The sequence below is a fragment of the Thamnophis elegans genome, chromosome 10 (assembly GCF_009769535.1).
Source record: "Thamnophis elegans isolate rThaEle1 chromosome 10, rThaEle1.pri, whole genome shotgun sequence".
Classification (NCBI taxonomy): domain Eukaryota; kingdom Metazoa; phylum Chordata; class Lepidosauria; order Squamata; family Colubridae; genus Thamnophis; species Thamnophis elegans.
The window spans coordinates 15,578,244-15,590,543 of NC_045550.1; the positions used below are offsets into that span (position 1 = coordinate 15,578,244).

Consider the following 12,300-nt stretch of genomic DNA (forward strand, 5'->3'; position numbering starts at 1 on the left):
GGCATTGTGAAAAGGTTTGCACTTAAAGGCAGAAACGCTGCGCTGCTGGTTTATATCAAATCCTGTCATCCTGTTCACCGAACTCTCTCTGTCTCTCTTTCTCCCTCCCTCCTAGAAGTGAAGCATAGCGTGCACACAGCAGTAATTGTGAGTTTTATGAAGCACATCCTGAAGACAGAGTTCTGTAAAAATTCATATCCTATGAGCAACTTCCCACTTTCACACATTCCATTAGATATCATCAACAGGAGACATTTCACACCTATTTTAATGGCTGTGCAGTTAGGTCCAACACTGTCCCTCTCACCCAATATAAAACAGACTAATTATATTATTTTCTCACCAGAGTCCCTCCAGATGTATTGCAATATAATCTCATAATCCCCAGCTGCTACATTGCCAATACTATATACAGTGCTATAACAGAATGGGGCAAGTATATTTCCTGCCAATAGACTGCCTGTGAACTACCAATGGCATTAAAGACAATATCATCAGCAAAAGATTTCTACTTGGTTATGATGCTATGAATAACTATTTAATAAAATAGTATAATATTAAATTACAGATTCCTTAAATTATGAATTCTGGATATTATTGTTGCTGTTGCATTTAAATTTGTGATTGCCACTCACTCACATAGACACTATAGAATGTAGACTCTGTATAAAATATATGCTCATTTACAAGCTGTCTCTTATATATTTACAGCCTCAGACACAATTAACCTTCAGAATGAAATCAGGAAACTTCCAGTTAGTTCAAATCTCTAGATTCCCAGAATGATTTTTTGTGATTACATGTCATTTTAAATGCCAATACCCTTTTCCTGTAACACACCCCTTATTAGGTTTTAATATTACTGATCCAGGGCCTTACTTTTAATAGCCCTATAGCCTGTAACAACATTCCTAAAACTACAATCGATAGACAAATACAAATCTATTGCACTTTGACTGTTGCTATAAGAAAAAGAGAAAAAGCCTGTGAACTTTTTTTCTGGGTGGCCTACTTAAATAATCCAAATCATCTGTCATCATTCATTACCTCTGTGGCAATTAAGTGCAAGAACCAAAATGTTCCTCCCACAGAAGTAATTACAGGTAACAACTGCATGGAAGTTTGAGAATCGCTATCAATGTGTAACTATGGACCTTCCTGTCTTCAGAAAGGTCAGCCTGCTTTTGTATTTATTTTTTTACAGCTACTTATTAGTTTCTTATTGTTTCCAAAAGCATTTATTCCACGGGAAGAATTTAAGATTTTATATCATGTTTTGGCTAATTTGTGTGATTTTTTTTTTCTTTTAATTTGAAAACATGAACTTTTAATAGTTTAGACCAGTGGTCTTCAACCTTGGCAACTTTAAGACCTGTGGACTTCAACTCCCAGAGTTCCTCAGCCAGCAAAGCTTAGACTAACAGCTGTTTCTATCTTCATTTTAAGGATAGAATGTGTTACTTTCCTGACATTCTTAAGTTAAATTGAACTATTGAATCCAAATTCCTAAAATACAAAATATTTTAAAGTTTATGTGTTTATATATGACTGTGTTTCATCTCGTAAGGTATTAGTTTACTTTTTCTATTAACATTAGCAGCTTTCTCCACACCTATCCTTTTTATTATATTGGTATTAGAATATCCTATTATTCAAATATTTTTCTGGAACTACTTAATTCCATTCTTTTCAGTGGCTTCAGATCTCTCTGCACTTTAACTTTAGTAACAAATTGTCTGCAGTTCTGTATCAGCTACTTCATTAAGTCTGTCTTATTGTTACTCAATATTTGATATGTAAAAATCATATCTGGTAATGACATTATAGAGGAGTAATAATGCCAAAATATTATTGCCCTCGTGATTATATAGAAACTGTTATGAAACATGTGAATAATCCTTCTAACTACCTAACAAAGTGGGTGCAGGTGTGAGGAGACAGTGGAGAAGAATTTGCACTGCATACAGATACATTTTAATTTTCCTCCAAACAATCTCCAAATCTAAAAACCTTTTAGCTCTGACATAAAAGCAAAAGCAATCAGGACAGTTTTGAAATGCGATAAACTCAAGTTAACACACCTGGCCTATATAACTTTCAGTCCCCTTCTGCAAGGCCCCCTCTGAGCAGAGTAAGTAAGAAAGGTGAAAAGGTAACCCATTAGGCGGCTTTAAAAGGTGTGCCTGCAAAATATTTTAGTTAGAGCATTTTGTACAAGAGCATGTAGACCGGACTTTTTAAGCTGTGCAATAAAGAAAACCTGATTCTGTTATCAGGATTCACAGAACGAATTAATGAACAGCCATTCTATCAATACCCTAGTTCAGCCTTACGTATGTGTTTCACTGAGTTTTACCCAAATTCCTATACCTATACCTAAAACAATATACATACAGGTCTAAATATACTTCATAACTAAATATACATACTATAATTTCCCTGTAGCCTTGCCTGTTTATGGTGATGTGTAGCTCATGTCTCTAGAGCTTTGATACCAAAACCACTTTTCCTACTTACAGCACCTTATAGTATATTCTTGGCCACTGTTAAAGCAATGCAAAGCCTGTCATTATTTTAACAATGATGGCTGGATGACTCTAGAATGTCTCTAATGGGAAATATTATACCTAATATCAAGAAATTCTTCTAAAACAAAGTTTATCAGTGTTCTCATGCTCATAGTAGCTAATGAACAATATGTCATATTGATTCATATGCAACAAATAAGTTAACCAATAAATTGTTTTATAAATTAACCTTTATACATCATTAAGAATATTTGGGATTTTTCAGAGACTACAATGGAAAAACTGCTAGCACAGCTGTTGACTGCTACTGAAAAATTATGTATACACTCCTTCATTTGGACTTTTTTTCTACCAATATCTTTGGATAAATGAAGATGATCAAATGCCAATGTTGTGGAATGCCCAAGATCATGCATTCTATGGCAAAGCAATTAAACACAATAGCATTTTAATTTGATATAAGATACAACTCTCAATAAATGGTAGAAATAATATATTCAATACCTTTGATTTATACAAGACTTTAAATGGCAGTGCCTGATATCCTGTATTCCCTATCCAGCAAATTGTTGGATTGATGGATGGATGGATGGAAGCAGATTATATTTATCACCTTCATTCACCTGATGAACTGACAATATTACAATTTATGAAATGAAATATGTAATATATAACTGAAGGCTCAAATGAAGATATGTGAATCGTAACTATTGGTTTGGTATATCAGCAGCATAGGTATGACTGGCTTATTGCAATTGCCTTTTATTGTTTACTACATACACTCATAAAATGAAAAAGATATTTTGGGTCAAAAAGGTCTGCAGATATTACAGATGTGTTATTTATCTAGTCATGCAACTTTGTGTGTTATTTATAATGCTTAACTGGATATTAATTAGTTATTTGTAACTCCTTGTAAAGAAAAGTTTGGGACAATATTGATGAAGAATACAAAGTGACCATATTATTATTATTAGATACTAGCTTTGTAATAGGAAGGTTACACAATAGCATTTTATCCACACCAGCTGTTATATTTTCCAACCTACAGCAACTTTCTCATTTAAAGGAAAACGCTGGTCTTTCTTTGTGATCAATATAGTACCATTGCACAAACATTAGAACTTTGCCTTTTTGTAATCCCAGAGGAATATATGAAACTTGAAGTAATCACTGATTCACTGTACTAAGAATGGAAGAAGTAATAAAATAAGCATACCATATTTTGAAATTTGCCTATACATTGACATGTGTCCTAGTAAAATAGCCCTACATGCACACAATAAAAAACTGTTTAATCTCCAAGTGCACTTTTCATGTAAAAACGTACCATACTAAAAATGAGAGGCAATTTGTTTTTTGCCACAAATCTAGATTTACACATTCTAGAAAAATCATGAATAGTGAAGCATACATTTATGAATTATTGCTGTTTCTCTGGTTAGGCAGGAATACAGTCCCAAAAGGCAACATAACACAAAATACCTTATGTCGTATCTCAAGAGAGAAGCTATGAAACAAAATGGCAATCAGCAACATTATTTTATGTTCATGTAGACATATAGTAAAAGCTAAGAATTATATTTAAATACATGCACATACTTTATTTCACTTTTACCCTAGTTTTGCCTGTGTATCTCCATATTCAGGCAAAAATATGCATGTCATTAACATCAATTTCAATTATGATATGTGCAGTTCAAACAATTAATGTGGGCCAACAAACTTTGAAGAAAAGCTTCTTTGTGAATGATGCAGTAGTAATATTATTACAACCAGAATTCATAAAAAGTTACAATCCTATTAGAAGTGTCACTGACAAAACTGCATTTTGAAATGCATGGTCCTCTTTGACCTTATATTATACAGCACACTTCTCATGAGAAATGAAATGAATGATGCACAAGTTCTTCCCTTTGTAACACCATAAAATTTGGGTGGATTTCAACGGGCAGCCTGTGTGCAAATATAGCATATTTGAACAACTTAGCAAGAAAAAGAACTGACACAAGGATGCAATCCCAAATATCTCTTGTGTTAGTTTTGTGACAACTCTCGTATAAGGAAAGAAAGAAGAGCTGCTACAATAGGAGAAATAAATATAAAATGAATAATTTGTTTGAATAATTTGGTGATACTGCTAACATAATTCAAAATTCAGTTTAAATCTTACATATACATTTTACTACAATGTTTCAAGTAGTTACTAAAATATTAGCTAGAATTATTGGATTATCTTAAGTATGAGATGGCTTTTCAAGACAGTCTTAGTGTTCAATTGATATGAAATATGGCAGTGAAAGTTGTAACAGAAGTTAGAGAACTTTAGCTTATATCATTGAAGTCCTGTCTCAGTTCATATCCAATCCTATTCAAATGCTTAAAAAACACCTCTGCTCTTATGGATCTACTTCTGTATTAGAATAACCTGCCCACTTTTCAGTGTGTGTGTGTGTGTTTCTCATTTATGGTTTTGCATATCTTTGCAAAAGGACTCACAATAAATATATAGAATAAATATACTACTTGGCAAGTATATGTGTTTGTTTCCTCTGTGGTTTCAGCCTACAGTGCCTTGGTTAAGTATCTGTGGGTGTTCCAAATTCTCCTGACACCACAATTCTTCAGGGATGTTTTTTCAATTACTCCGAATATGCTTATTAGATACTAGTGTGAGAGTAGTTGTATTGTAGAAATCCATTCCACAGTATTCCCAAGATTTCAAAAATCTTCTTCACAATTGGGAAAAGAAATCTCAGAAATTCCTGAGGAATTTGCTTTATGATTACCAAAACACTATTACCTGGCATGCAATACTTGAATTTAAGTTATTGCATAACAAAAATTATATAAAAGTACATAGATTCCTGTATTTACAAATAGTCTTGATTTGTAGTTTTGATGTAAGAAAAAAACTTGAAGAGGAAAAACAAAAAACACTGCACTATTATATAAGCTACATAAATTATTATGTAAAACCATTTTCAGATTCTAAATGAGAAATTTGAAAGTAACGGTTTCTTCCTTTCAATATATCAATGTAAAAATTTCAATAAATTGATAATATCAGAAAAAAAAATCTTGCAATCATTATATTATATCTAATAATGATCAGAAAACAACTTTTTATTGAAGTTGTTTCACTAAAAGGCTGAATATAGACTTGGCTGCCATTTATATGTGCTAGCAGTGTAGCCTAAAAAGGAAAGTTATAATTCCATTTTTAAAAAAATCCTCTAAGGACATGAGAAAGTCTCCAGAATCATATAGAAGATGATGGGGGAAACTGAAAAGTCTAACTTTCTGTCCAAGGAAACATCATTTTAATCACTACTAGTTAACCTGTCACCTATCATAATTTCAGAGGTATTTCTTTACCTGAGAGAGAAACAGAATGATCAAGGGAATAAAAGTAGTGGGATGGGAATGATTGGCTTGACTGCAAATCTGGCAGCAGAGGGGTGGGACCAGTTTACCCAAATTCTGGAGGGTTGGAGTAGAACTGGTCTATTGAACCTCCAAGCAGCAGCATTGAAGTGTCCATAAATAAATATATTACATTACATTATATTATATTACATTATACTACACTATACTACACTATATTATATTATATATTTGTTTTCCAGTATTCTCTTTTCTTCTCCTCTCACAGTGGTGGGTTTCTATTTTTTTTTACTACTGGTTTGCTTGTGCGTGCAAACACAGTCATGTGTGCATGAGCAGGGGAGTGGAGCCTCCTGCCACCATCACTACCGGTTCTCCTGATCCAGGCCGAACCGGGAGCAACCCACTTCTGTCCTCTCACCTATCTGGGTGAAGGAGCAAAAGCTTCCTGGATTCTTAACCAGTTTCCTGTGAGAGACGATAACTGACTGTATGGAATCTGAACAAGGAACTGATTATTTTCACCATTTCACCTAAACAGTCAAAAAAAACCAATAGGACATATAACAAGTATGTCATTATTAATAATCAAGATATTACACAAACACACACACATGCCTTATGCCTTAAATGTTGCTTATACCTGTACATATTAATCCTTTTTCAAAAATGAAGAAATATAAGATACAACTATAAAGAAGCTTTTTCATAACTATATTAGGCTTTAAGGGGAAAAAAGTTTCATATTAACCTAGTTCAACTTGAAGAATTTATCTGGCATTTGGATCAATCTATATAAACAATTAAAATATGGTTAAAAACTTGCCCTAAAATATTTAAAGGACATTCTACTTGCACATATATGTACAGTGCATAACCATGTATAAATATTTTCAAAATAAAATGAACATAAATGGAGGCCTATTTTATAACTTCTACATAGGTCCAATTGGTATAGAGTCCTGCCAACTGTTACAAAATTAGCAGCCATTTAATTATATATTTGAACTGTTTGTACCTTTAATTTTCAAGCGGAACATGAACGTCTTTTCTACTTCCCTTTCCATCACTTTTCATGTGTTTTAGTTATAAACCTGAGCAAATGGACTGTTTCAAATCTGAAACATGTAAACTCCTCTAAGTTGATAAAAGTGTAACAGCAAAACAACACAATACAAAAACTCTTAAATGAAAAATATAATCCCTAATGATTTACAGACTTAAACTAATGTATGTACTTATCAGTTTCCTATGTCACAAAAATGACACTTAAAAAAATTATTTTTGCACTCCTATTTCTCACATTCTGTATCAGCATTTTTACAACACCTAATACTCCTGTTGCTTATGAGCTGTTTCTTATCTTCAGCAATTTCCTACAGCCTCATCAAAATTAATTTTACTAAGTCTACACTTTCCGCAAGACATGAATAATTTTTTTTAACAGGGTTGACTATTGCACAGTGTGACATTCTCTCAGTTTCATCATCAGTGCATTTGAGAGAAGAAGTGGTCAACAAAACTGATTGCTTTCCCCCGGGTGCCCCAAAGGAAGGCCTTTGACTCACCACAATGTGAGCTGGAGATGGGGACCTGGCATCTTTAAGGGCTTGTCTGCTCTGTAGGCTTCCCGCTTGGACATCTAGTAACGGCCATTTCATCTGGAGATACTGGATGGAGAAAGAAAGACTTCAGTTAGGAAAGGAAATAGACAAGTAACATAGTAAAAGAGAACTAAATGGTATGCAACAACAAAATAAAAAACACTTTAAAAAATGTTTAACAGAGGTGGTATAAGCAAGTATTTTCATACTGTTAATTTATAAACTTTATCAGACCACCTAAAACTCCTATATTGTAGGCAGTTTATAGGATTTACCCATGAACATTTATTGAAATAAAGAAAAAGGCAAACTTTATATTGCTATCTAAGGACTAAAAATGGAGAAAGAAAACATTGCACAGAAGCAAAATGGAAAGGAATAAAATGCAGGGAAAATTGCAATAGAAATAGCACTTAGACTTGTATACTGCTTACCATACTTTACAGCCCTCCCTCTGTAAGTGGTTTACAGAGTCAGCATATTGCCCCCAACAATTTGGGTCCTCATTTTACCCATTTTGGAAGGATGGAAGGCTGAGTCAACCTTGAGCCTGATGAGATTTGAACTGCCAAATGCAATCAGCCGGCGGGCAGCAGAAGTAGCCTGAAGTACTACATTCTAACCACTGTGCCACTATGGCTCCTCATGATCATTACTATCACTGCAAGAACACAAATAGTTCTACAGTATATCTCACAAAAGAAAGATTCATTTACTCTGTCTTACTAATTCCACATGGATAATTATTTGCAATAAAATACAGGCATTGAAAAATTAGAACTTTAAAAAATTATTTTAGAATTTGCACCTATAACACACCCATAGATATTTCATATTTAAAAACCATTTTTCAAAAACGGTGTGGCTAATGGAAACATATGCTAAAGTTCTCACTCAGAATTATGCATTAAATCCAGTGTTCCCCAACCATGGCCACTTGAAGAAATATGGACTTCAACTCCAAGAATTCCCTATCCAGCATACTGGCTATCCATTAATCCAATGGTCCTTAGATTACCTTGCACACATATCACTGAGGATATGTCAAAGGACCTTTTCCCAAACCAGTAAAAGGGAAAATCAGAAAGCTATAGGAGGGACAGTGAAAAAGCCAGGTGACTGTGAGCAGAGTTGAAGAAAGAAAGCCATTCAGGAACTTGTCATCCTTATGTGCTAAGGAATCTGATTTATAGTTTTAGGTCTTATGTCATTCAATGAATGATTTGTCTTATGAGTTAGAAAATATGATTGTCAAATTTAGATGGCACCATCTTTCATCATTCTATTTTAAGAAGAATTGACAAACTATGGTGTGTTCAGGATTTCAGAAAGACTATAAGGAAAAAAACCAGGAGTAACCACCATCTCTTTTCTAATCCCAGTAAAGCATTTGATATAAAGTGAGGTTTTTTCCCACTTTCATGCTTCTAGAAATCTTCCCACTCGCCAATGCATGTATCCGTTGGATGCTGCATATAAACCTACTATAAATAATCTCAGGCAATTTCTGAATAATCTTTGCTGTGCTCCAGCCTTTGCTTTGTTTTAGCTTTCTGCTACAATCCTCCTAAAATGGAACCTTCCAAAAAAGTATTAGAATAACTTTCTCTAATTCATTTCTGAGGCTTTCCCTAGCAAAAAAATGTGCAAAACGTCTTGGAAATACAAGTAGGATTGTAATGTAACAAAATGATAAAAGAAACACTATGGGTAGATTACTAAAATATTTACATCAATCTCATTTTAGGTCAACTTCACTTATAAAAATGTAGCAGCAAGAATTATAAATCTCTTCACCATGCTCTCTCTTAATGACAACAATTTAATTAGACAAACAATTTCATTCTTGCCGTCAGCATGAGCAATAAAACAGTCAGTTTGTTGGTGAATATGTACTCCCATGACATACAAGCAACCTTCCAGCCAAGTGGCTGGCACTTGGTAAACAAACCTATTCATGATGCACAAGCAGGAATAGGGTATATCTCACTCACTTCAACAATAACAACCAAGGCATGTTCTTGTTACTGGAAGTTAATTGAGAAGATTCAGAATTTACAAAGGAAGTTGGTCTCTGCTGAGAAAGAATGTGCTGAAAGTATTAAGAGTTTGCAATGCAAGTAAGGCAAAAGCTTTTACTGAACTTTTCTGGGTAAACTTTAATATATGATGCTGATGTACATGCTCAAAATGTTAATATATTTCATCAACAAACTAGGATAATTCTAAACTAAAATTTGCCCCAATATACAGAAACCTAAATTTGCATGCATAATATTTTGTTCTTACATCTGAAGTGTATTCAGGGAGAAGTTTATATATTGCTTATGAGCAAATTAAATCAAATTGACATGATCACATTCTATATATTTAATATATTTTTTTTATTATAATAGCAAAAACACAATTTGGCAATAAGTTCTGGAGAGCTTTATTCCTTTACGTGCCTATTACAAGAATAACTTGCTACAATGCTTCCAACTAAATACCTTACTTCATCTTTTTTTCAACACGATGCTCTCCAAATATATCAGGAATATAATTTTCACAATTCACCAACAACAAGAAGCTGATAGATTGATTAAAACGGGAGGGTTTGAATGTCAAGAGTTCAGATACAAAACATTACACTCCCTAGTCAGAATTACTGTAAAATGATTCAAGCTATTTTTGTCATAGAATAGACAGGAAACCTTCCACTATTTATTAAATATTAAAAGGCTGTATTTAAAAAAATGATTAAACCCACAATTTTCCAGCAAACCTTTGTGATATAAAAATGATTTCGCAGGTTCAAACTACCCTCCATTTAACATCCCAGTTCACCTGCAGCTTTCTTCATGATCCTGTAACTTATTTTCATTCTGGTAACAAATATGGAATTACTCAATTGAACTGATTTAGGAATACAGTGTGGTGACATCAATAGCAGTAAATGAACATGCTCTAATCCTGAGCTACTCATCAAAATAATCACATAGCCCAAACCAGCTTAGATAGGTAATAATATCACTAGAAAGAAGAGAGCATTTTTGACCTTCCCCCGTTTTTCAGAAACAGGCTTCAAAAGATTTTTTATTAATATGTTTAACCCAGTTTATTTTAACTAAATATAAAATGCAGCTTTATAAGCATTAGGAGTGCAAGCGATGTTTCTATGCAATATATGCACACAAAAAGTCCAACATTTGGGAGTTAACAAAAAGGATGAATTTTGAATGTTCCTGAATCCTCCGATATTCCATCCTCTCTACAGCTTTACCTCATCCAGTTTAAATTGAAAAAACACCAGTTCTATTGACAAAGAATAAAATACTTGCTTTATTCAATAGCTTAAAACTTGAGCCATAATACAATATTAAAGTGGTGGCTTCTAATTCTTATTTTACATAAAAGCTTCATTGTGTGCCAAATCCAATCTCCACAGGCTACCTGAGCCCTAGGTTTTTATGAGTCTACATTTCAGCACTGCAAGTCTACGGTACACATAATTTTCAATTATGCTAGGGCAGGCCAAGATCACTGCCTATATAACGTTACTGGTGAAGGAAATGAGAGTCAGTCCTGCTGTTGAGTGAGCTAACTCAACCCAGATGGGAAGAAAAATGGAGAAAGAGAAAGATGGACTATTGGAATTAGGAAGCAGCAATCTAATCCTGCAACAACTTGCACAGTGTAGTAAACTGCCAAGTAAAAAACCCATTATCAAGACATTATTTTAAGTATCAGTCTGGAAACACAGGAAGAATTCTTTTTTGCTAAGGAAACATTGCATCAAAATCTGCTTATAGAAGGATGTACATGTTCCATTGTCTTTTTAGGATCACAACTGCAGCAAAAATAGGTTTACATCTAGTTTTTTCAACAGAACAAAGGTAACAGTGATAGAGTGCCCTATGAAAAACACAGTGGTATTTCTCAACCTTAGCAACTAGAATTTGTGGACTTCAACTTGCAGAATTCTCAGTCCACAAACCATAAAATTGAGAAATACTGTATAGAGTGAGAAATTCTGAATACAAATGACAGCAGGAAGTCCTTTAACTGACAAACTGCTATTAAGGAAATTTGGAGGCAGAATTAACATAGATTTTATTTTAGTATCAGCATTCCAATTTTCATTGAGCATCCTAGGAATAATAGGGAATTCAATTTGTGCTTTAAAAAAATCTGATTCACTGTCAATCCAAGAATCAAGTATGAATATTGGCATAGAAAGCAAAACTCTTACACAGTTTTTAATATCATATTGTGTTTGTTTGCAAGCTTTTGTCAAAGGGTGAAGGGCCCTATTTTCCCCCCACAAGAATGCTATGGCATAGACTATAAAGTTAAGAAAGAATGGTTGGTGAAAAATCACAGAATGTTTCCATGGTGCAGATCTAATCTAGGTCTTCATTTTATCTTTACATCACATTGGCTCAACCTCAAATAGTGTAGAATTCGCAAATATAATTCATTTTGTATCTAACCGTTAAATATTCTAATCCCTATCTCAGGGACAGTAGGGATTATAATTCAATATGCAGTCCCAATCTCTACTCAAACTGAAGTCTCATGCATTCTGATGTTTTAGAAACCACCAGAGGTTGCACATATATAGGCTTTATGATAAATACGTAAATAACACCTAATATTTGGGATAATTTCTCAATTTAAAAATCTATTCTTATTTAACACCATTATTAAACAAAAACACACAAACTAGAGATCTTTACCCCTTATCTTCCTTCCTGCCAGAGCTGCATAAGTATTGATTTGACTCACAATACAGAGGCCTT

The 12,300-nt window shown here is 33.6% G+C and overlaps 1 protein-coding gene across 1 annotated transcript in view; it reads right to left on the bottom strand.

The window, feature by feature from the left end:
- TCF7L2 (transcription factor 7 like 2) overlaps positions 1 to 12,300 on the bottom strand; it is a 218,067-nt gene that overhangs the window by 113,903 nt on the left and 91,864 nt on the right. Inside the window, 1 exon segment of the mRNA XM_032225054.1 lies at positions 7,484 to 7,585. Within this exon segment, the coding sequence (XP_032080945.1) occupies positions 7,484 to 7,585 (102 nt within the window).